Source organism: Colletotrichum aenigma, assembly GCF_013390185.1.
Source record: "Colletotrichum aenigma strain Cg56 chromosome Unknown KSG_Cg56_contig01, whole genome shotgun sequence".
In the NCBI taxonomy this organism is placed as follows: Eukaryota; Fungi; Ascomycota; class Sordariomycetes; order Glomerellales; family Glomerellaceae; genus Colletotrichum; species Colletotrichum aenigma.
The window spans coordinates 1,800,856-1,823,516 of NW_023500907.1; the positions used below are offsets into that span (position 1 = coordinate 1,800,856).

Genomic DNA, 22,661 nt, shown 5'->3' on the forward strand with positions numbered 1-22,661 from the left:
AAGTGAGTAAACGCAGAACTCTCTGCTCGGCACCAGCGAATGGGCAATCACGAGACCCGTCCACCAGGCAAGCCGACAGCGGCTCTCCCGAAGGAGCCTCATGACAATGACAAGGCAGTCTACATCTTGTCCAGGGCGGAATCAGCCCCGGCTGGTAGCGGGCGATAGGAATTCGGTCCATAGAACATGGCTCGGCCCAAAAACAGCATTAGTGTTGGTGTGTAACGAGGGGTAAACTACTGATATGCTCGCACCAATGGCCGAGGCAGACTGCATCACGATGGGCGCGAGCTGAGCATGTTGGTGGTGGGGGGAAGGATGAGAACAGCAGCCCGCTTGTGGAACGCTGTTGGAGGTCGGGCAATGGGCAATGTTTGGGGGCGGTGTTCGGGCGTTAGCGCCGGCTGTGCCTCGCTTGTTGCTGGCTTGGTCACCGAATGGAGCGCTCTCGGCAGATGTCAGAGTCCTAGGCTAAAACAGCGTCTCACAGATCTTCTATTTGACAATGAAAGGAAGGCTTTGGATTATACAGATACAGTCCATGTGGATGTTTACGGCGCATATGTAAGTTCAAATACTGATGCTGTTTGGGCCTCAGGGTTGTGCCAACCGTGAGCTGACGGAGTGAAGCTGCAGCGCCACTTTGCACGCTCATTCACCAAGGCCACTTCAACTAACAACGCACCCAAAACACCATCGAAACTAATCGGAAAAAGAATTATAAGATCCAAAGAGTCAGGAAATACTCCAAAAAGGCAAAAACGAATGCATCCTCGGGGAGTCGAACCCCGGTCCCCAGCTGACATGATTCCTCGAATGGAAGGCTGGGATGATAACCGCTACACTAAGAATGCCGGTTGATGTGAGGGACAATATTAAGACAAACCATGACCCTTGGCCGTAGAGTGGACCCCATCACTACTAGTCCATCTCGTCCACCCACGCAGGTCACTTACACGTTTGCTGATATACGTCGTTGTTTTTACTGTTGTTATCTTGACTATTGCCGTCGTCTTCCTTCCTTCTCCTTCTGCCGTCGCCTTCCTTCCTCCTCTGGTTATAAGCAACTTACCGAGAAGGCTGTGTGGCCGTTTGAAATCAATCTTGGAAATATGCAGCTACCGTTTAAAGACCTTGAATTATGGGCATGTAGATGAGTGCCTTTCCCGACTGTCTGGTACTGGATGGGCCGCATTTTCGGCCAACGTGACTTTGACGCCGGGCTGTTGGAAAAAATGGGTCGATCTTCAGCACATAATGGCCCGAATTCGGGCTTGCCGACAGTTGGGTCGCAGGCTACGGCCTCACTTCAACTCATTCCAACCAGAGTGGACGATAAGCGCGACCGCGTCCAACACGACCAACCAAACCCGGTTCAATATTACTTTGTCTCCATACACTGCTCATGAGCCCATTTATACATTGTAATCTAGATCTTAGACTTCACCTTGCTAAACTCGATCTTGTTGACGCAGGAGCCCACGTTTTCAAGGCCAACCTCGACAACGTCTCCGTCCTTGAGCCACAATTGAGGCTTGCGTCCCATTCCAACACCCTCAGGCCTTGGTTTTCGTCAGTACCAACAACGCGACAGAGTCATAGGTTCTTCCACTTACGTTCCGGTGAAAATGAGATCACCCGGCAGCAGGGTAGTGCCCTGGCTCAGGAAAGAGATTGTCTTCTTGATACCAAAGATCATATCCTTGGTGTTGTTGTTCTGCCTACTCGTCAGCCTGAGCCATTTACCTGGTGACTGCGCCGCTTACCTGCACGGTCTCGCCGTTGACCTTGGTGAAGATCTTAAGGTTCTGGGGGTCTCCAGCGATCTTGTTGGTGACGATACCAGGACCGAAGGGCGCCCAGCCATCAAAGCCCTTACCCAGAGACCACTGGCCACCGCCACGCTGAATCTGCCAGTCACGATGCGACACATCGTTACCGACGGAGTAGCCCAGTACGTAGTTGAGCGCCTCATCCTCTGATACGTCAGAGGCAGTCTTGCCAATAACGATGACCAGCTCACACTCATAGTCAAGAGTGCTGCCAGTCTGGGCAATAGGATGCACGGGGATGGGGTCGGTCGGACCGGCCAACGAAGTCACGGGTTTGTACTGGCCAAATCAGCATGTCGTTCTAGCATACTTGAATAAGTAACAACTTACAAAGAGAACAGGAAATTTAGGAATCGCCATGTTTGACTGTGAGATATTAGTTGATGCTGAAAATGGTTCCATACAAGTGAAGGACGCGGGCTCACCTCTTTGGCGTGGTTAGCATAGTTGAGACCGAGACACCGCACCGTCTTGACGTGCTCAGGGGCCAAAGGAGACAGCAACAGGCGAATGTCGGCGACGTTATCCGTCACATCGTGTCTTCCAAAGATGTCGCCAGTGATGATGCGAGCTTGTCTAGCCTTTGCGATGTCCGAAACGCCTCTGGGCAAGATCGCATCGCCGTAGTAAGTCTTGCCATCGCGGGCCAGGAAGCGAACGAGCCTCTGGGCGTGTGTCAGTGGATACACATTGTTGAGTTGTGATAGAGTGTACTCACAGAAAATGAAGCCATTGTCGATATTAAGGTAAAATAGCTGGTCGCAATTGATGGGTAGACTAGATGAGATTGCAATATTCTACGATTTACGAGCAGCAATTGATGTAGGTGTAGGAATGAAGATGTCTCTTTCACGAAGACGCCGTAGCAACACCGGGAAGTCTCCGATTCCCAGCCGCTGACCCCACACTTCAACCCCCAGCGGGCACGGTCGAACCGCTAAAGACCGGTGCCGCTCGTGCGACAGAGCTCCCCCATCACCACCTCAGCTTCTGCATCAGCTTTTGCGAATTGTTTCTTGGGATTCTTTTCATCTGCTATATTATTTCCTATGTTTTCATTTTGTCAATCAAGTATTGTAGGAGATTATCACGGGGGAATGCATTCTTTCGACTAGTACTTCCAGAGTCGGCATTCGGGTCGTTGCATTCCCCACGAAGGGGACTGAGCTCTCTCGGCTGTTGTTTCGGCATCGCGCGATGACGCCCCAGGACCTGGGCACCTCTTTGGGATAGGTCCCCACAAGTTCGGGGGAGCTCGAGATCGCTGAGTCATCAGAAACCCTCCAATTGTGCACCATGTTATTGGCCCAAGCTAAGCAACGGGTCCATTCCTTTAACTGACATCAACGATTTGATTCGAGCTTTCTTTCCGGGTGCCGTTGATGAAGTAGAAGCAGCGCAACTTCCGTTGTTTCGGTGCAGAGCTAGATCGCCATGGCAGCTGCGAAAAGGGGCCTTTCCGGTCTCCAAAGGGAGGTTCTGGCCCTCTATAGACAGTGTCTTCGAGAGGTCCGCAAGAAGCCCGAGGTGAGACTTCTATTTCTCTGGCAAGTTAGCATGTGAGAGCTAAAACATTACTCATAGATTTCGCAACCTCACTTTAGATCTTTTGCCAGGCAAGCCCCGCGACTCTTGCTTTTGAACTCAGAGAATCCTTCTAACCCAATCGCCAGGAACGAATTTGACAAGTTCCTCACGGTAGACAAGCGCGACTTCTCTGTCGTTGAACATTTGCTGAGGAAGGGTCGGCGCCAACTCGAAACTTACTCATCACCGAGCATTAAAGATGTCATGAGGTGAGGAAGCTGCTCAGTCGGCATGCATCCTTCTGGCAAAAAAGCGCTGCCCTCCCGCGCGATAAGAGGAAGGCCTCACTCAGTCCCAAGGCCCAAGGCTGGGCGCAAGAGACGTCGTCTTCTCCACACTGTTGTACCACTACATGTCTCTCCTACGACTCGTTTTGTTACCTAGAACGCATGATACCATCAACAATTCTTCTTGAAAAACAATTCTGATATCCCAAGTCCGTCAAGCATGGACAATGCTTAAGTGCGAAAGAGTCCTTCGAGACTGCAATTGCCTCTCATCCTGCTCCCCGCCCTTTCCGGAACCTGATCCAAGTCTTGCCCATCGAGCAGCAGAAGACGTCTTTCGCAAGCCCATAAGCCCGTCTGTCGAGAGCCTTCGCCGCCAACAACGCATGCTTCTGCACTCCAAAAGGACAAGTAGAGTTCGACTGCCATCTGGACGCATTTCTGGCCGTCGCACAACCACCATAGTGCCTGTCAGAAGACCCGATCGCTCCCCAAGAGGTTCCGTTGCAGCTGCGGAAAGGGAAGTCGCAAGAATCCGAAGAAGCATTGTGTCTGACGCTCTCCGGCCGTTGGCCCCCAGTCCCCGGCGACACAACAGAGAATCTATACAACAAACGCCCCCTCTGTACTACATCGAGATGGAAAGGCCTATCCACGCAGTTCCAAGTCCCCCCAAGCGTGAGAGCAGTATGGCTCGCCGCCCAGTCAACATGGCCGAGACTTACCGGCCACGTAAACCACGCATTTCTCACACACGACCAATTGCAGGTCCTTCAGGGTCACCTAGCCGGCACAGGCCCTCTCGAACCCGAGCTGGGCGTCCCGTTCCGGTTGGTAGCTCACTGAAACAGCGAGAAATAACCTTGTCGGCAGTCCAGGAGACTACAAGCGAGAGTCATCGCCAACCGGCCGCCTCGAATGCGAAGCGTTTGGGAGTCGCTGACCCACAGCTTCGGAACGCTATCCGCAGAAGCCTTTCGCAGCAGAGTCAAGTTTCACTCCTCGCATCTCCATCCAGGAGATCCTCTATCCAGTCATCGGGCCCTCGTCAACCACCTTCGCGGACTTCAAGTAACCGTCGAGCCGTGGACCGATTCACTAAGCAATTGGAGATCTACGCCCAGCGCAGAGAGGCTGCTGGGAATCTTCCAGTTAACACGCCGACACCAGAGTCTGTTGTGTCATTACATACCGTCAACGCGCTGTTGCCGTATCAAGACCAGTTTCTGGCTGCCGGTCTAGCCGTGACGTCCGATCAGCAACGACCGAAGCGAGAGCCATCTGCGAGTCCGGCAAAGGACAAAGGCATTGAAACCGTACCGGGTGAACAGGCAAAACGCCCTGCAGAAACTCGGTCCAAGGAGTTGCAGTCTCGGGATAATCCAAGCCATCTTCAGTTTAATGGCCAGAGAAGTCCATCTTGGGACTCTTCGTATGACAGCAGCTTGGGAACGCAGGTTGCTTTCACGCAACCAGAAGCATGGGAACTTGCCTACATTGATGAGGTACCAGAGAAAAAGCCTGGGTGCTGCAATTTGACGTGCTTCACGGGGCGAGAAGAATCAACCGAGATCCCGGCTAACAGAGCGCCGCCTGCTCAAACTCCGACGACCATCGATACCCCGAACAAAATCTTAGACAAATGGCACCCAGTATACCCGCAAAAGGATGAAGTCATCTGGATCAAGTCTCCAAGTGAGTAAACACGTCTTACAGAATACCGCACACTGGCTAAAAATGCACAGAAGGAACAGATTTCCGAGACCCTCGTGTCAAGACATGGCATGGAGACACCGCGCAACGTCCTTCCACTTATCGACCAGCGCGCAAACCTCAACCCGAAGATGAGTTGGAAGCCACGAGCCCAACGACCAAGCGTCCTGAAAACCAAGCCTCTGAGCAGGAAAATGTGCCGCCAATTCCTCCTAGAGCTCCGGGTCGCATCAAACCTTCAGTCAGGCATCAAGGATCAATGGCCGACTCGGCAACTACCAAGGGTTTTCGCAAACCAGGACAGCGGGATGTGTTTCTCGATACCACAGATGCAATACTTGTCAAAACAAAATCACCCACGCAAGAGCCGTCAAGTACTAGAAGACCAATGAAACCAATTGTTGAGTCTTTGTCAGATGAGAACACACACTTGACAGAGGAGGTTTCAATTAAGACGCCGAAAGAGACAATAAAAGCTCAGATGTCGACTCAGGAGCCGACGAGGATCTCTGTCAACCAGCCAGAGAGAAAGGCCAAAGAAAAGGCAGCCCGACAGAAACAGCAGGTCGAAGTCGAGCACCCGGGGATTTTTCATTCTGGGAGAATGTTCAAGAGTTTGCAAGAATCGCCAAAACTCACAGAGCAGCAGCCCCAAGAGAGATCCGCAGCCACCAGCCTGGGGACCTTATCGCCAAAGCTTGACCTTCCTTCAACGTGGAAGCTGACCCTAAGTAATCCCTCATCCCTTGAAGAGGCGATAGAACAAGCATCTCGAGAAATGGAGGAAAGGAACACCGAAGACACCCAGACTGCAGGGAACAACCAACCTGTATCAACGGAGAAAAAGCAGCCTGAAGCTGTCGACCTGACAAAGACAGTAAAAGAACTTTTCTCCCACCCCGTCGATAAGGAAAACGCCCATACAGCCAAGAAACTGCCCAAAAAGAATACAGAAAGCTCCATAAGCACTTACTCCTCACTCTCCACGGAGCGTGATGACCGAGATATCGATGACCGAGATGTCTTGCGAGGCCTCAACATTGCGATATCCGCGGCTTGCGACGAGGAGGTGGACGCGTGGATCAGACAGAAGACAGGCGTCCGCATCCGACGGTTCTTGGCTGACCTGAGAGCATTCGAGACACTTGCCGAGGAAGACGAGGCAGACCCCAAACACGAGCGTTCGCGAATCAGGAGGACGGAATCGAGGAAGCTCCAGGCACAAATTCGGCAGTCGAAAGCTGCGAGGGAGGCAAGAGCTCAGTGAGCTGAAGTCAAGAAAGTATTGATAGCGCCAAGTGCTAAGCCAGGGGAAGCCTTACTTGGACTGATTAAGAGACATAATACCTGTAGTTTCTGAGCTTGTCAGTCCTAAAATCCAGCTGTCGTCTCACATGGAGTCTTTTGTGTTTCGCGAGTGATGTTGTGTGTATCCCATAGCAGCATTGATAAAGAAAGGGGGATTTTCTGCAGGTTTACTCATAGCACAGAACACAGTGCACTAGGGTGCAAAATATCGTCAGTGACTTCGGTTGGAACGACGTTCAGTTTTGACTTCATCGCTACAACAGTAGCATCGACTTGGAGCATCATGACCAATTGAAGAGTATACGAAAGCCCAAACGCAGGATTGGCGCCTAGGAATGAGGCTGAGATGACCTGCGTTTTCAGCGCCTTGGCGACGCGGCATAAATACGCCCAGAGGTGCTTGTTTTGACTTTTTGTTCCGTGTTGGCTGCGTAATGAGCTGATTCTCTAAGCAAAGATAGATACCAGAAGAAACAGTGTCCGCATAAGTATCTTTAGACGAGATTTCTTTCTCTGTACTTATTATATCGTAATTATATGTGTGTATCGCATGACTCTGAACATTTATCGTAGGGGGGGTATCTGCATGCTCATATATGCTCTTCCATCTAAACATGATGCTTCGAAATGGTGGGTCTGGGCCCAAACAAGACTTCGCACATCTTCTAACCGCGCTTATGCTCAAACTCCTCGGCCTCGTGGCCAATCTTGACCTCCTGCTCGACCTGGGCAAGGTCGAGGTCTGCAACCTCGGCGTCGGGGCCGTCGATGACCTTGACGAGTTCCTCGAGGGTAGGGCCCTTAGTCTCGACGTAGAAGAGGTAGACGAAGGTAAGCTCGAGGAAAATCCAGCACTGTGGGGAACGGTGTTAGTCCAGTTTCTTCTCTTCGGGAGATTGCACGTTGCAGGGCGGCGACTCACAGTGTATATGAGGTACAACTTCCAGGTGTGGCCCTCAAAGTGGTCAAAAGCAACAGGGTTAGCGTAGTTGTTGAGGGTGAGGGCAGCCTGGACGACGAGGTTGACGAGCATGAGACCCTTGGCACGCAGCTTGTAGGGCAGGATCTCGATGGAGTAGCCGATGAGGAGACCGGACCAGGCGAAGGCGTAGAAGAAGCCGAAGAGCCAGATGAAGAAGATCATGGCGTAGTTGGAGCCTGGGGAGCCGTGCTCCTCGTACAGACCGGAGCAGAGAGTCCAGAAGACGAAGGTCATGAACATGCCGCCGGTCGAGGCGAGGAAGATGGGACGGCGACCGAACTTGTCGACCTGCAGGGCCAAGGTGATGGAGACAATCAGGGAGAGACCGGTCTGGCCAGCGGAGAGACCGAGCTTAGCCGTGGCGCTCTCGATACCAGCGTTACCGTAGAGGATAGAGGTCTGGGAGATAGGAGTTAGTCGCAAAGGTCCGACAACGAGAAATCAGGACTTGTGTCATCATGGAAACTTACGTAGTTGGAAATAATGGCATTGCCAGACCATTGCGAGAACAGACCGAGAGAGATCAAGACCATGAGACGGTACTTGTTGCCGGCGGTGCGCAGGAAGTCGAGGTAGCTGCTGCTCTCCTTGGCGGCCATTTCGCGCTTGATGGTGTCGCGAATCTCGCGGAACTCGAACTGGACCGTGGGGTGTTCGGTGTTACCGTTGGCGTGGTACTTGCCGAGGATCTGCAGGGCCTCGTCGTGGCGGTCCCTGGAAATGAGGAATCTGGGAGACTCGGGTACCCCTTTATTCTCGTTAGCTACGGATGAGACTATCGGTCACTTGGCTCGACGTACAGAGAATGAAGATGAGCTGGACGACGGAGGGAACAGCCTGGCCAAGAGCAGGAATGCGCCACGACCATTCATTGCCGAGGAACTCGGTACCGAAGGACAGCCAAGCGACGATCAGAGCTCCGACGTTCCAGAGACAGTTGTAGACAGTCGTGAGTCTGGCGCGATGTTGGGGATGGCAAAGTTCGGCGAGCAACATGGGCGACGCGATCTGGGCGAACGAGTTACCGAAACCAAGAAGGGCACGACCACCCATGAACACTTGGAAAGGTCAGCTATTGTGTCGTGGCGCGGCTGTCGTGGATACTCACTGCCCATGTTCTGGCAAGCGCCCTGGAGAGCAGCTCCAGCAACCATGATGATGCATCCAATCACAATGGGAATCTTGCGGCCGAATCTGTCTGCGATAATGGGACTTTTGTCTCGATCAGTATGTAAATCGAAACGGTGCGCCGAAGAGCTTACACTGCGGGCATGGAGGCCAAACTGCCGATTTGGTAAAGAGCAGCAAGAAGACCAAGCTCGCCACCCTTGGGGTGGCTAAAGAACTCCTGCCATGAGTCGAAGTTCTGGACAGAGTTGAAGAACATTCTGCATTGAAAAGGCGTTAGCAAGTCGCTTTGAGGACGTGGGTGTCGACGAGACGTACCCATCGTAACCGGTGGTGGCTGAGGCAACGCAGAGCACGAAGGCGTAGAAGTACAGCTTGCGCAGACCAGGGTCTTTCATCCAGTTGACCTTCTCAAAGTCGGGTGCCTCTTCCTGGGCCTGAACGACGGCCTCGCTCTTGGGCTTTTTTTGCGTGAGACCCTTGAAGAACCCCATTGTGACAATGGCTCAAAGGCGTCGAGTTGAAGGTGTGTGGTGTTTGTGTGTTTGTTGCGCGTTTCTGCCGGCGCGGAGAACAAGAGCCAGAGCAGTCTCACTTGTATTGGGCCTGGGGATGACTGGAGAGGGACAGCGAACGGAGGTGAGACGATCTACGACGCGGGGTCTCCAGGTCTAATATATGGATCCGGGGATCATAAGACGAACATAGGGAGGTGAAGAAAGCCTGGCTGCTACAGTGCGAGTTCTTCTTACGGAGTGTCGGTCCGCAACAGGGTCCCAGGTCTCTCTAGATGGCCTTCATTGGGGCGTCAGGCGGGAACCACTTGGTCGGGATCCTTTGCTCGAAGGCCTAGTCGGACCTCGACCGACCCCAATCAGCTGTCATGATCAAGCTACTCGAGAATCTCCTCGAGCACGAGCAGCCTGCAGCCAAGGTACTAACCCATGTTAACCGGGGGTGAGAGAACGATGTGAGCAGCGGCAGGGGATTGCCACTTTCATCCGGCAAAAGTCGATGAGAGGACGTTTCAAGGCAAAGCTTCCTTGCCAAGTGAGACCCTCCGCATTGCGCAAAATGCTAGTCAAGATATTGTTCCCGTGCTGGAGGAACACCTTCTCCAAAAACTTGGGGCCGTCCGAACGGGTGAATGCGAATCGGACACCACTGCCCCCAAAGTTTTGCAATTGTATTTTGCCGGGCGTGTTGGAGTGGACACTGGCGTCCACTAGACAAGGACAAGACTAGATGGAAAAAAGGTGTGCGCGTTCCACTTGCTGAACGTTCCCCCTGGGGTCCCGTGGAGAAGACCATTCGAAGTGGAGGCGGCAGGGAAGTGTCGTCCCGGTGGAGGTTGCGACAGTCTCGCCCGTTGGCCTCTTCGTTGTTCCCGAGAGCAGACGGTTTGCTCTTAGGCTGGACGGTCATTGGATTTGTAGCCGTCCAAAAATATGCCGCTTCATTCGGTAGTCTTGTACCATTGACATTAACGGGTGAATATCCGGACGAAAGACTTCGAAGACTGTGTCGCCGGCTCCGTGCTTCAGAGATACCCCGGTAAGCGCCTTGTAAAGCGGGAGGTAAAAAACGGGAAGGATAGGAATCGCAAAATTAGGCGAGTTTGGGGTTGACTAGCAACTGGTTGACCGCTGCGGGGAACATAACGCCGAAGGACGGTAGGCCACTAGACCGTTTGTGCATCGACCGACAATGGCGACTCGAGAAGAAACCTGGCATCGCTCCCCGTGACTCATGTTGGATGTGTTTTCCCATTCCGTCTTTTCACCCTTGCTGCTGCCTTCTCTGGGAGATGTGATAAAAAAACACATTCGACAGAGTCCAGGTCCTCGCTCCTTTGCGTCTTCCCTGACAGCTTGCTCCGAAGACGTTCTTTTCGCCCGTGTGAGTAGAGGTGTGATATCCAGGTGAGCGAGTGCATAATCATTGGCAATTCTACAGCAGTTTAGTGCTCATCTCGTGTACCATACTTTAGCGGCGTGCTGAACGTTGGTAGGCCGAAAGTGAAAACATGTCCGTACCGCTGATGCTACTTTGTGTCGAGGAGACCCCTGCTCAAGGAAAGTTCCCTCGGTAAAGTATTCCCCCGTACTAACAGCCTGATGCCTTTTGGAACGCGTACACAGGAATAATGTCTGCAGAGTGCCGGGCAACGATTTCGTGCCGAAGGCTTGAAGACGGCACGCGATCAAGTTCGCATCGTATAAAGGCCCAGTACTCCGTCCGTGGCACATCGCAGAGTATGCTGTGGTAAGCACCAGAGAGTGAGCTGAGCAACCGTGGCGACAAAGACTCGATTACCAGGCCTCGTAACTCCCTCGGCCGACCCTCGCCGGCCTTTTGCAGGGCTTACTGAGGTTGACCCGCATTCCCCAAATCCCCATGGTCAAAAATGGGTGGATTAGGCGTGTGGATGCGTGGATGTGTGGAGTGGTGGCCACAGCACGCTCGTCACCACTGAGATTGTCAGTCGATCCATGAAGTCGCGGACCAGCCCGACTCTGCATACCATCCCGTGCTGTGACTTGCGCAAAGTTGTAGCAAAGCCTGATACGAAGGCCCTCAACATACTCTCCACTGGGTTCAATGTGCGTCAATAGGTATCGTGTTTCGAAGAAAGCGTTCGCGTGGTCGTTAGTCGGCGCGTGGGTACACCGTTGGTGGAGACTTCCAGTGCCAGACTGGCCAGTGCCGTCGACAACCGTACGACACTCGTCCAGCAGCTCGCCTGCCCACCGGCTCGAATCTGCTGTTCGAATGGTATCGAATCCACAATAACAGACGTGGGGATTGCATTTCGTGGAGCTCCGTGAAGACGGTGGTTATTGTGCCGGGTTGAGGTTAGGTTGGAGGCGTGCGTGAAGTTGGAGAAAACCATGCGCCGCCGCCGCACATGGGTGTTTACATCCAGGGTACCACGACTCTCACCTGCGCCACCCATTACATTTGGCGTATTTTGCCATTTAGCCTGATTTAGGCTAAATTGACAACCCGGTAGTGGATTTCCCTGTATCGGAGATCGCGCAGTGTCAAAATATCGAATTGCAGGGCCGTCTTGGGAGTGTGAACCAACACAGCTGACTACCAGATTCTGGCCATGGTTAGATGTCGAGTTCATGCTCCGTGTGACAAACACTGGCTTCCATAAGGTCCGATTATTGCGGCCCAGGGTTCCTCTGGTCCGCCGACACGGGGTTGGCCCGAGAATGATGCCCCAGACGGACGGATCCGGGGCCGTCTTCGACATCTCGGGTAGCGGCACTCTTCGTCTTGGGTCAACCAGCTTCCATTGCTGACAGGATGTCAGAACATCAGACCCAAATAGCAATCAGCAACGAACGACGGCTCCCAGGCCCGTCCGGCCTCTCAGAGACCAGCGGAAGGACCGATCTGCTGCGCGCATTGCATGTGCCATTTCTGTGAAACGCGCAAATCTCGAGACGTCGTTGAGTTGCGGCTGCTTCCTCCGACCAGGGGTAATTTATCCATATATTGCCGGCATGTCGCCGCTTCAGAGGATTCCGCGAAGGGCCGAGAGTGTGCTGGCAGATCGCCGAATCCGTGATCTTGGGACCAATTACTTATATTGCCTCCCGCACACGGCGTTTCTTGGTGGGCAACAGTTCCAGGAATGGAACGACTTCTGGAACGCGAGCCAATGGCCGTACCTGCATGTCTTGGGATGCGCCGCTGCCGTGCCGGTGCGACTTTGACTGGGCGTGGTGATGGCTGATAATTGTGACGATCATCGGAATGTGTCTGGCCGCCTTGCTGCCGTTGTAGCATCATGCAAAAGACGTTCCTGGCGCCTTCTGCATCTGTGAATGATTCGGCTGTTCCGGATTCCGAAGTATGTCACTTGACTTCCCATCAAAGTTGATGGGCCACTGCAAACAGAGGTTTGTCTGAAGGCAGACTGACAAGAGTTTGGTGGTTTGGAGTTCGGTTGGTCGACGCACGGACTCTAATTCACCAGTTGTTTCCCCGCACGAACCCCAGCTCATCCGACACAGCACTCGTGGTCGCATGTTCACCAAACTCACTTCCCCAGCTGTATCCCGGGGCCTCAGTTTATTGCTGCATTATTCGTGATATTTTGGTACGACAGCAGACATGAGCGACCGCAGGCTTAGTGCTCGTAGGCCCACTGACTTGGAGATCATGCTGGCCAGGCAGAACTTCACGGCCAAAGAAACCACAGATGAGCATTTCTTCCGGTGTTGGCAACGCCAGGACTGCAAGGGCTGCCTTGCGGAGGACCGCTGCAGTTGGTGCCCAATGGTTGGTTTCCTCCGTCTTATTACAGCTCTCCAAGGACGATCGCTTATCATGAACACCGGCTAGACATCTGCATGTGTCCCGAATCCTTATGCAATTCCATTGCTTGCGCCCGCATGGAATGAGGACGTTTGCCCACATTGGGCGGAGCGATGGGAGCTTCGGACAAGACCACTTGGTTGCCAGGTCTCGACCATCACCAGCCTAACGTCCATCATCTCGATAGTGTCCACGCTGGTCGTGGTATTGTTGGTAACACTCCTGTTCGTCACGATTCGCTGGGCGAGGCGTCGGAGCGTAAAGGAACCCGGATGGTGGAGGGTTTGGCAGTACGACTGGAGGCATATCGTAACGCGGCGAGACAACATCGGAGAGCAGGACCCTTTACTTGGGCAAGATCACAGTACGAGGTCAAATCCAGGCCCTTGAGGGTGAGCACCACCATATGTGGTGCTGTCTGTACCCGTAGCAACTTGGGAGAATTGAACCATGGATGAACTGGATTCAAATCGTCGCCGAGCGCCATTCTACAGTTCATTCAACCACCGCGCATATTTTTCAGCCGGAACTGACGGGTGGGATAATGGCTACTTCATCTCCAGCCTGGATGTCTGGCCCATCCCCATCTTCTGGTCCAGGGATGTCGACGTACTCCAGGTTCACTGTGACCAAGCACGACTCCAAAACCTTCTCCTTAATCCCACTGTATCTCTCTTCGAGAATGTCAAAAAGCTTCTTCAGCAGCAGCGGAGCGGGGAATGCCTCAGACTGTTTGGACGTGAAGGAGCCGGCGCTGGCGAAGAACAACACATTGAAGTGATCCTTGGGTGGCTTTGTCGCCGCGCTCATGGTGTCGCTTATGTCTGGGGATATCTAGAGTCTTTTTTCAGGTTAGCCTTGGCCCATTTCCTTGAGGGAGAACAAAAAGGTTGTGGTAATGATTGGTATCAGAGATCTTGGTGATAATGGTAGAACATCAATGGAGTTCAGGTAATACATGCTAATTTTGTTGCATCATTCCAATGTGACGACAGTTGCAAGAAAAAGTCGACTTACCGATCAGCGATGAACCCGTGTCGCGGGCTGAGGAAAGAAGAGAAGATATTGAGATTGGAGGGAGAATGGGAAGAAGAAATAGGTAGCTGAGAGGAAGCTGAAGTGGGGCACCTGCAGAAAAAATCGTACCCCGTCCCACGTGACCGGAGCCGCACTGCGGTCGGCGACAGATCCCGTTTGGCGGGGCAGACCGTCGAAGATGACAGCAGGCATAATTGCACGTATTGAGAAGTGCTTCGGGATTTTTGCGGTACGCGGCTGTTGCGCTGTTAGTGTCATTATCAGTGTACTCATAAATCTGCTAGAATGCCATGTCGGCACAGGAGGCGACCCTTGTCCCCAGGTATCCCAAGCAGTGACTCAAGCTTCACCGACCCCTCGCGCGTTTGCATTGCGCCGCATCATAGGTAGGCACACACGGTCGACCGAGCAGAGCGCCTCGCGGCTGGTGGGAGAACCTTGCTGTATTCGTAATGCAGAATCCGTTTTTGACTCCTCTAAACACGAAAGCCGTGAGCCCGAGCTCGGGTGACGAAGCCCTTGCAATGTTCCTGTCCCATCCTCAGAACCAAGATCCGTTCCTCGTAATGTCCATTCACGCGCCGCCGCCGATCGTCGCCGCCTTTTTATCTCAGTCTGCGAGCCTCACGCTCAGACTCGAGCAAGCAGAGAATGTCGTCCTCGCGGACTAGACGCCCAATCGTTAGCAACAGGTTCCTCTCTCCTTTCTCGCACGCTGTTCGCTTCTTGGCGGTCGATGCGGGGGCAGTTTCCTCTTACCGGGTCCCTTGACGTTACGGATGATGGAACGGGTCTGGTCGTCCATGAACTCGACGCGGACCTGGGTGACACCACCACGGGAACCTGCTATCTGTCAGAAAAAAAACTGCCATAATTTGTCTCTTCATCGGCGCATCGCGAAGTTCGAATTCAGACGGGGGAGCGCATCGACTCGGGAGCTGGGCGTACCGGTGCGGCCAAGGACACGGGTGACCTTGACGAGCTTGACGGGCTGCTTGGTAGAATCCATTTTGACTGCAAGAAAATTATTACGTCAGTCGCGATATTCGAGAGCGTTTCGGCGGTGTCGTTGGCGTTGGCGGACGTACTTGGTGTGGTTGCGCAGGTTCGGTGGTGACTGGGCGGATCGCGGGTGCTGAATGGATTGAGCGTGTACTGAAGATGGCTGCGAACTTTTTTCGTGGTCTGGAGGGTTTTCCAGCCCTTTCGCTTGTGGACAGTGCCAGAGCGTTGGCCGATGCTGATTGGTTGGCGGGGAACGGTCTGGAGTCACACCGCCTTCCGCTTCGGTCGATTCTGCAGGGGTTGCTACATTGGGAACATGGAGATTAGCATATCCCCAAGTGACATACATGCAGTAGGAGCTTCGTCTTCTATCAGAGCCTTGTTAGTACACGAGAAACACAAAAGAAATTCACGATGAGGCTTATCGAATGCAGTTTCATCATATCATCCCCGATTCATCTCTTCATTGCTTCTCCAAGATGGCTTTCTTACATGCACAGCTCGACTAAATATGTATTAAGCAGGGGTATCTTCTGACGGCGCTGGGCCTGTCATTGCAACTTCGCAACGCGCCCCTCCAAGTCCTTGACCCAGGCCTCCATAACCTTCATGTTGCCCGCCATGGAAGTGCTGCCTTCCATCATAGCCTCCTCGACCTTTTCCAATCCTTCCTTCCACTGCTTGAGATCGGTAGCCATATCGGTCTGCTGTCTCTCAATTCGTTCAAGCATCTCGCTTGCCGTCGCAGCGTCGGAGTGAATAGCCCGGAGGGATCTAAGACGATCCAATAGCGGCGGCAGCAGAGGAGCCAGGCTCTCAATCGTTGGCAGGGTCCCATAAAGCGCGTTGATCTTGGCCAACTGCTCCGGTGCCTGCGCCTCTTCACTAGGCGTGCCACCATTACCCAGCGTCTCTTGTGCAGACTTAGCCCCTTGACGGGCTTTCTCTAGTTCCTGTGCCTCCTGAATGAGAGTACGCACGCGACGGCTGATTGTGTCCAGATTGGACGTTGACGCTTGTGACAAAGTAGTAATCTGCTTCTGCAGGCCATCAAGAGTTGGCAGAATTGCCCTGGGCAAGCCGTTGATGTCGACCTCTGGCAGGGCCGAAGAACCAACTCCAATAGCCTTCTCCAACAGGACAAGACGGCGATCAAAGTCCGCGGCTTTGGCGAGAGCGTGACTCTGTTCGTATGTGGGAGCATAGGTGACGGTGTAGGTTGCTGCACTTCCCGCTACCAATGCATCCTGCGATCCCGCTTGCAATTCCTTGGGCTCTTGCGGCGTAGGTTGCGCAACACCTGTGCTCTTGGTGTGAGGCTCAATGGTCTTGGAAATCTCGTCGAGAACCTTGCTGAGAGAGCCAAGCTTCTCCTCCTGGTCAGCCCCGCCGGCTTGGGCAGCGGCCTCCTTTCGTTTGCCATACTCCTCCCTAGCCTCTTCAACCTCGCGTTGCAGGCGCGCAATCTTTCTCTCTAGGTTATCCTCGTCATCTTCGTCGCTGAGATCGCCAATTTCCTCGGTCCCGTCTTGCAGAAAGCGCTGGCGCCTGGTCGAGGCCTTGTAGGACTTGCGCTTGCCATCGACTCGGTCTGAGAAGTCAACACCGGTTGCGTCGACGCCGGCAGGCAGGAAACGAGACCTCGCTTGGTCTATGCGGAGTCGCGACCGGGAAATGCCGTTTATATCGTCGTCAAGGTCGTCGTCGAATTCGTTGTCGGAATGCGATTGCACCGTTGTTGTCTACCACCATATCAGTCACACGTCATCTTGGGAGAACAGCCGGACGCACAGGAACCGTGGAAGTGTCGTCTGTCAATTCTGGGGTCTCGTAAACATCTGGTGCCGAGTCCTGGGTGGTGTTAGTATAGACCGCCTTTCGTCCTGCCGTTTATGTCTTCAGGTGCTCTGACCAGATCTGGCAACGCTGCGTACTTGCGGTTCAGCGCCATGTCGAAAATCGGACTTTGGGCTTTAGTGAGGGTTGACAGGCAAGATCGCGATCGCAGGTTGGGGCGCGTCGGCCAAGTCTGGTCGAAGAGTCGATCAGGCAGCTCTGGCGTTTGTTGACAGCTATGATGCACGACGCAGGTGAAGTCGTTGAAAGCAACAGAGCACCCCTGCATGAGAAGGGGAAGCTGCACCGCTGAGCCGCAGGGAATTCCACTAAAACTCCCCGTAATGCACGGAGGCGTAAGGTGAAAGTGGCAGGTGGGGTACATCGGCGCCCCGGCAGGCACGCGTCAGGGACGCGACTTCAGCTTTTTCATGAGGGAGCAACACTTGACCCCAAAAGGCAACCCTCTTTTTTGGGTCCTCGGCCGTCATTCAACGTCTCTTTGAACTTCACAACGCTGGACTCAGATCACACCCCGGTCAGGCGTTCAATTGATGTGCCAACTGACTCTCATCACATATTCCGGCCCTAGGCGTCTGGGACGTTTGCCTCCCCGATTTTCCTGGCCAGCAACCGCCCGAATCCGACGGTCAATTTCGGACGGGAAGGAGCCGCCATCTTGCCGTTCTTACCCGTCTTAGCTTCCGAAGAGCTCGCCCTGGGGCTGACCACGAGCTATCATTTTTGGACTCCCTCCTATGCCATCTTGAGTCCTGGGGCGCTCTTTACTGGAAATGTCACATTTACCGCCGCCTAGAAGGCGGAGCGGCCTCCCCAGAGACCCTCGAACTCCCGGTTTGCTGAAGACTGTCAACAAAAAAAGTCGCGAAAATGTGAAACCTGCCAAAGCCGTCATGCCGGCTGCCGAAATGACGGAAGCCCAAGTCTGCGAACTGCCGCAAGATGACTCAGATGAGGTCAGTGAGCCGGATATGCCATCAAAAAGCCAGGACGAGGCCCCGGGGGACACTCAGGAAGAGAGATCAAGTTCACAGGGGAAATCTCCCAAGGTTGTCCCGAAGCCCACGGACGATCCTGATTCAGACGCAGACTACGCTGCTCGTAAAGAGAAAACCGATGTAAGACAGACATACTTCGGGTCTTCAAAATCTGGGCGAGAGCAAGAAAGAAACTTCCGCGCCTCTCAAGAGGCCGGCTCAGGGCCGAAGTTCTTTGGTGGCTCTCAAGGCTCCAATTCTCAACCGCGAGGCAGCAAGAGAAGTTCTCCAGATACCGCCTCTCCAGGTCCGGAGTCTAAGAGAGGCCGGACTGGGAGACTTGACGACGGTAAAGATACTGCTAAGCTTCTTAAGCTCAGTCAAACTTCAAGCCAACGCAAGGGATACGGAAAGAAAGACAAGGAGAAGGCGAGAATTGAAGAGAAGAGGAAAGAGAGGAAGAGGGAGAAGGAGGAGGCCAAGAAAGGTTCGTCCATGCGCCCCCATGACCCTTTCTTACTGCTGACCCTCGTCCTAGCTCGCCAACCAGCGCCGGAGGTAAAGATGCCCTCATTCAAGTCATACGACGATGATCCGTTTGAGAAGTTCGACGTCAAGAAATCACCGAAAAGCCTCGTTAATCCCGGGGTATCGTTTCTTTCGTCGCCGCCTGGCAGTCCTCGGAAAAAGTTCGTGGCGCATTCGTCCCTCAGCCCCATCAGCTCGCCTCAGCGTAAGATCAAGGCCGAGTTCAAGGATCCTCCTGCTTCATTGCCTGAGCCGCTGCCGAGTTCTGGCACAGCACCGGCACGCCTGCGTGACTTGGTACCAAGTCTCGAGACTGCTCCGAAGATGCTCAAAGATCCGTTCGCAGAACTGCCAGACTCTGATCTTGATGACGATGAGGATGAGAGCCCATCTTATTCACAGCCTTTAGAGACAGTGACACGCTGCCCCATGTGCGGTGATCCTGTCGACAAGGACTTTCTGGATGCCTTCTCAAACGGCACCCGTCTGCGTATCCACAGGCAGCTTCAGTTCTGCCGGCAACACAAAAAGAAGTCGGCCGAAGATGCATGGAAAACACGCGGCTACCCGGATATTGATTGGGTGGAGCTCGGCTGCCGCCTCTCAGACCACTACGACTTCCTGGAGGAAATCATTAAGGGGGGGCGGTCTCACTATGGGGACCGTTTGATTGACACGGTCAAAGAAGGCAAGAACCGCACGCTGTTGAAAGCCGAAGGCAGCTTGACACCCGGATACTACGGCCCACGCGGCCTTCGAGCGTTGTCGGAAGACATCATTGCACGTTTCTCATCCATTCTCAGAGAGCGGGCCATCGATGACCGGCTTATATCTTCACGCGGATATTCTAGTTATGTGGAAGCAGTCTTGGTCCCTGAATTGGCCGTCAAATTAATATGTGAGGATATGAATGTGGAGCCCACGGAAGCAAGAAAAATACTCGAGGACAGCAAGGAGATTGGCGACATGATAAATGAGGATATCGGGGACACGGTCGACCAAGTTAGCGACGATGAAAGGGATACGTATTAAGAATTAGCATGGGTTAAAAGGTTGCATAGGTACGATTTTACGCTTCAGAGACAGACAGACTTGTCCTGCGAATGGCATTTTCACAGCGAGGGACTCGCGGATAGCACAGCACGTATAAGTACAAATATCATGGAAATTGAAAGCAGCTTCATGAGACTCCCAGTCGCATTTGACATGGGAAATAGTCTTCAATTCTTCGTTGGGTACATAGTGGGTATATGGAATAATATTGGTCTTGAAATACTCGTCTCAGCGACGTCTGTCATGACCCCTTTCGCTGGCAGGTGTTCATGGCATGGGTACTGAGGAAAGAGTCAACAAAGAAAGCAAGAGACAGTGACTGGCGCCGTGAATGATACTTACTGGTGTATGTCATGTGAGAGCTGATGGAACTTGTTTCTTCGGAAGCATCTCCTGGGCTCTTGGCGTGACGCTGCAGATTCAAATCTGGCCCGACCCCGGAGGCATGCTCGCTTCTAGTAAAGTAGCACTAATAGTAGTGTGTCCTGACTTTTCCCGCCCTACCACTGTGCATCGCGTATAGCGTAAAAGCACATGAGCGGCTAGGTAAGGCTCATCATGTAGCTATCGACACCGCGAATACACTACTCGTATGGCCTCTTGAAATTTGTCGAGGCTTGCGTTGGACTGGCGAACACGCCAGTGTTATTCTGCACCGACGTCATCCAGTCATCACTCGCAACGTTGTCCCATAACGCTCCATTCGCAAAGAGCATGTCTAGGGTGCCGTTCGACTCGACCGTGTTGAAAGAGCCGTCAAAGTTCTGCAACTGGCCGATGAGATCGTGCGCCCCGGGGCCCAGCTGGGCAGACTGATCCCATATGTTGGCCCGGTCGATGTTCTGCCGCTGGGGCGACATTGGGTCGGGTGCCGTGCCGTTGCCCAGCCCCTGGATCGTGTTGTCTTTGTCGAGCATGGCCATGAAGCTTGCTTGCGCCTGGGCTTGGGCGTAGGCTGAAGCGGCGGCGGCGTCTGAGACGCCGTCGATGGGGGTGAACATGGACGGCGAACCGTTGGATCCTGCGCTGCGCTCCTCTCGCCATTGATCGTCATCTACTTCCTGGACTCTGGGCGACGGGTTCCTGTTCATGATCATCAGGGGGCCGTCTTGGACCTCGGCGATGCGGGCGCAGAGCATCTCCAGCAGGGCCTTATTGCCTCCTCGGCAGGAGGCCAGCACCCTTTGCAGTTGTAAAAGAATGTCTCTTGGGCCGTCGGTCGAAGCCCGCGGAAGCCGAAAGTTGTTTGCGACGGCATCGGTTACTGCGCTGGCGATCTCATAAATCTTGAACTCCTATTCCAAAAAGTCAGCAAAGACACTGAGGCGGGCCAGCAGCCGCGTGTTATGATCCTACGATTCCAGGGCCATGGGCCTCGATGGCCGTGCTTGGCAGCTGTGATATGAGTTGAAGAAACTCCTTTGCGATCTGAATGGGGTGCGAGAGGGAGGTCACGTTCTGGTTCGAAGAGGACGACCAAGCTCGACCATGGTTCATGGTAACCTTCCACAACACTGCTTGCATCCACTGGCGCGTGACGACGATATCGGCGCGCTGAACATCGCTGCTAGCGTCGGCATCCAAGGGTATTTCTTGGAGCTTCCTTTGGACAACATCCAAGCAGGCTCTGCTGGCCGTCTGCAAGCCATCCGCCATGGACCAGATGGCATCTTCCTCGTCCGAGTTTTGAAGAATGTCAAAGGCGCCGCTCTGGTCAAATATCCAGAACAGGTTGGCGAGCTTCTTGAAAGCCGGCAGGATGTGTCCCTCGTCCTCTCCCACGCCAGACCCATCCAGGGAGGGGAAGCGTATGTTGGACTTGAGCACGACCGGCAGCTTATGAAGCATTGCTACGCCCCTGAAAAGTGTGTTAGACGCACCAAGCTCACGTTATTTCAACCACTCAGGGAACGGCGATACCTTTCCGTGACGAACAGCAACCACAATATCCTCCGCCTCATCTGCTGCTCTGAGAGGGGCAGACTCATGTACGACGACTCCTTGTGCAGCCCCATGATCTGGGCTAGAGTGATGGCCTCCCGCAGGTAAAGGAGGGACTTGGCCCCACCCGGCTGCTGGTTTTCGTGATATACATGAAGAAAGAAGGACGTCCTCAACCAATTGAGGTTCATGGGTGGGCCGCCCTCCCGTTCCTGCAGCGCCATCCGCGAGCGCTGGCATTCCGCCTCCATGGACCCCGCCGTCGCGGGATCGTTGCTGTCTGTCGTGGACAGCTTGAGCTGTGATATCGTTGCAGCCCCAACGGCGTTGGCCAAGACGTATGACTCCAAATCATCGGCATCACGGTGGAGCGAGGCCATTATCTCCTCGACGGCGATGATGGGCCATACTGGGAAAAGTCGCAGGCGGTAAACACATAATCTCAGTACCAGTGACGGGATCGGGGTCCTCGGGGTTTGGACAGCAGCAGCAACAGCATCCTCTTGCCGGACAACTCTTTGGCTTCCAGTGGAGCCTCCTCCGTCAGACGAGTCCTCGGACGAAGACGGGGACCGTGACGGCGAGGTGCCTGTCGGCGGCGCGCCGGAAGGCGAGGTGCTGCCAGTCCCATCACCGGCGGAGGCCGGGGCAGGACCGGGACCGGGACCGGAACTCTCTTGTTGTTGGGCCTGAGCAATCTGCCGGATTGTCTTCGCTCTCAGGTTCCGGGGCCCCCGGGTTGCAGGGACCTTGTTGAAGGTGCAGGCAGTTCCGATGGCGACGCAGCCGTGGCAGGGCGGGACCTCGGTGCACTTGATCTTGCGGATCTTGCACGCGTCACAAGCTCTCTTGCCAATCTTGCGCCCAGTAGACATGTCGCGAAGACGGAAGAGAAGCGTAAAAGGCTACTCGTGCCGTGGCATGGCAAAACTGCCAGCCAACCCAGACTTTGGTGTTTCCGGCGCCTCCCCACAACGCGTGTGATTGTGTGTCACCCGTTGTATGTTGTTTGTTTCCTCTCTTGGTCTTAGTGATGTAAGAGGTGGAGGATGGTATTACAAAGCAGGCAGGTGTTGATAATAGAAATATTCAAAAAAGAAAGATAAGAGAAAACTTCGGCTATGCTCCGGTCTGCCCAAGTCTGTCTCTGCGC

The 22,661-nt window shown here is 53.8% G+C and overlaps 10 protein-coding genes across 10 annotated transcripts; 4 read left to right on the forward strand and 6 right to left on the reverse strand.

The window, feature by feature from the left end:
• Window positions 1–1,429: 1,429 nt before the first annotated feature.
• CGCA056_v000470 (Fumarylacetoacetate hydrolase domain-containing protein 2-like protein) lies at window positions 1,430–2,565 on the reverse strand (the record flags this gene model as incomplete). The annotated part of the gene is made up of 6 exons (XM_037315731.1): window positions 1,430–1,562; window positions 1,617–1,717; window positions 1,767–2,111; window positions 2,163–2,198; window positions 2,258–2,497; window positions 2,551–2,565. 6 exons carry the CDS (start codon window positions 2,563–2,565, stop codon window positions 1,430–1,432), a joined length of 870 nt encoding a protein of 289 aa, XP_037184411.1.
• A 701-nt stretch (window positions 2,566–3,266) lies between these two features.
• On the forward strand, window positions 3,267–3,632 carry CGCA056_v000471 (Succinate dehydrogenase assembly factor 1; the record flags this gene model as incomplete). Its single annotated transcript, XM_037315732.1, has 2 exons — window positions 3,267–3,359; window positions 3,417–3,632. 2 exons carry the CDS (start codon window positions 3,267–3,269, stop codon window positions 3,630–3,632), a joined length of 309 nt encoding a protein of 102 aa, XP_037184412.1.
• A 724-nt stretch (window positions 3,633–4,356) lies between these two features.
• CGCA056_v000472 (uncharacterized protein) lies at window positions 4,357–6,626 on the forward strand (the record flags this gene model as incomplete). The annotated part of the gene is made up of 4 exons (XM_037315733.1): window positions 4,357–4,378; window positions 4,597–4,717; window positions 4,776–5,341; window positions 5,392–6,626. The coding sequence occupies 4 exons, from the start codon at window positions 4,357–4,359 to the stop codon at window positions 6,624–6,626; spliced, it is 1,944 nt and encodes a 647-aa protein (XP_037184409.1).
• Window positions 6,627–7,332: 706 nt separating this feature from the next.
• Window positions 7,333–9,271, reverse strand: CGCA056_v000473 (Lactose permease; the record flags this gene model as incomplete). Its single annotated transcript, XM_037315734.1, has 7 exons — window positions 7,333–7,521; window positions 7,590–8,048; window positions 8,120–8,397; window positions 8,450–8,707; window positions 8,758–8,861; window positions 8,912–9,037; window positions 9,096–9,271. 7 exons carry the CDS (start codon window positions 9,269–9,271, stop codon window positions 7,333–7,335), a joined length of 1,590 nt encoding a protein of 529 aa, XP_037184410.1.
• Window positions 9,272–11,089: 1,818 nt separating this feature from the next.
• CGCA056_v000474 (uncharacterized protein) lies at window positions 11,090–11,361 on the reverse strand (the record flags this gene model as incomplete). Its single annotated transcript, XM_037315735.1, has 2 exons — window positions 11,090–11,248; window positions 11,302–11,361. The coding sequence occupies 2 exons, from the start codon at window positions 11,359–11,361 to the stop codon at window positions 11,090–11,092; spliced, it is 219 nt and encodes a 72-aa protein (XP_037184415.1).
• A 1,544-nt stretch (window positions 11,362–12,905) lies between these two features.
• CGCA056_v000475 (uncharacterized protein) lies at window positions 12,906–13,499 on the forward strand (the record flags this gene model as incomplete). The annotated part of the gene is made up of 2 exons (XM_037315736.1): window positions 12,906–13,073; window positions 13,137–13,499. 2 exons carry the CDS (start codon window positions 12,906–12,908, stop codon window positions 13,497–13,499), a joined length of 531 nt encoding a protein of 176 aa, XP_037184416.1.
• Window positions 13,500–13,628: 129 nt separating this feature from the next.
• On the reverse strand, window positions 13,629–14,339 carry cnxG (Molybdopterin synthase sulfur carrier subunit; the record flags this gene model as incomplete). The annotated part of the gene is made up of 2 exons (XM_037315737.1): window positions 13,629–13,943; window positions 14,256–14,339. 2 exons carry the CDS (start codon window positions 14,337–14,339, stop codon window positions 13,629–13,631), a joined length of 399 nt encoding a protein of 132 aa, XP_037184413.1.
• Window positions 14,340–15,703: 1,364 nt separating this feature from the next.
• dctn2 (Dynactin subunit 2) lies at window positions 15,704–17,103 on the reverse strand (the record flags this gene model as incomplete). The annotated part of the gene is made up of 3 exons (XM_037315738.1): window positions 15,704–16,894; window positions 16,944–17,003; window positions 17,065–17,103. The coding sequence occupies 3 exons, from the start codon at window positions 17,101–17,103 to the stop codon at window positions 15,704–15,706; spliced, it is 1,290 nt and encodes a 429-aa protein (XP_037184414.1).
• A 799-nt stretch (window positions 17,104–17,902) lies between these two features.
• On the forward strand, window positions 17,903–19,546 carry CGCA056_v000478 (uncharacterized protein; the record flags this gene model as incomplete). The annotated part of the gene is made up of 2 exons (XM_037315739.1): window positions 17,903–18,473; window positions 18,525–19,546. The coding sequence occupies 2 exons, from the start codon at window positions 17,903–17,905 to the stop codon at window positions 19,544–19,546; spliced, it is 1,593 nt and encodes a 530-aa protein (XP_037184417.1).
• Window positions 19,547–20,151: 605 nt separating this feature from the next.
• On the reverse strand, window positions 20,152–22,383 carry CGCA056_v000479 (putative sucrose utilization protein SUC1; the record flags this gene model as incomplete). The annotated part of the gene is made up of 3 exons (XM_037315740.1): window positions 20,152–20,862; window positions 20,924–21,425; window positions 21,488–22,383. The coding sequence occupies 3 exons, from the start codon at window positions 22,381–22,383 to the stop codon at window positions 20,152–20,154; spliced, it is 2,109 nt and encodes a 702-aa protein (XP_037184418.1).
• Between the last annotated feature and the right edge of the window lie 278 nt (window positions 22,384–22,661).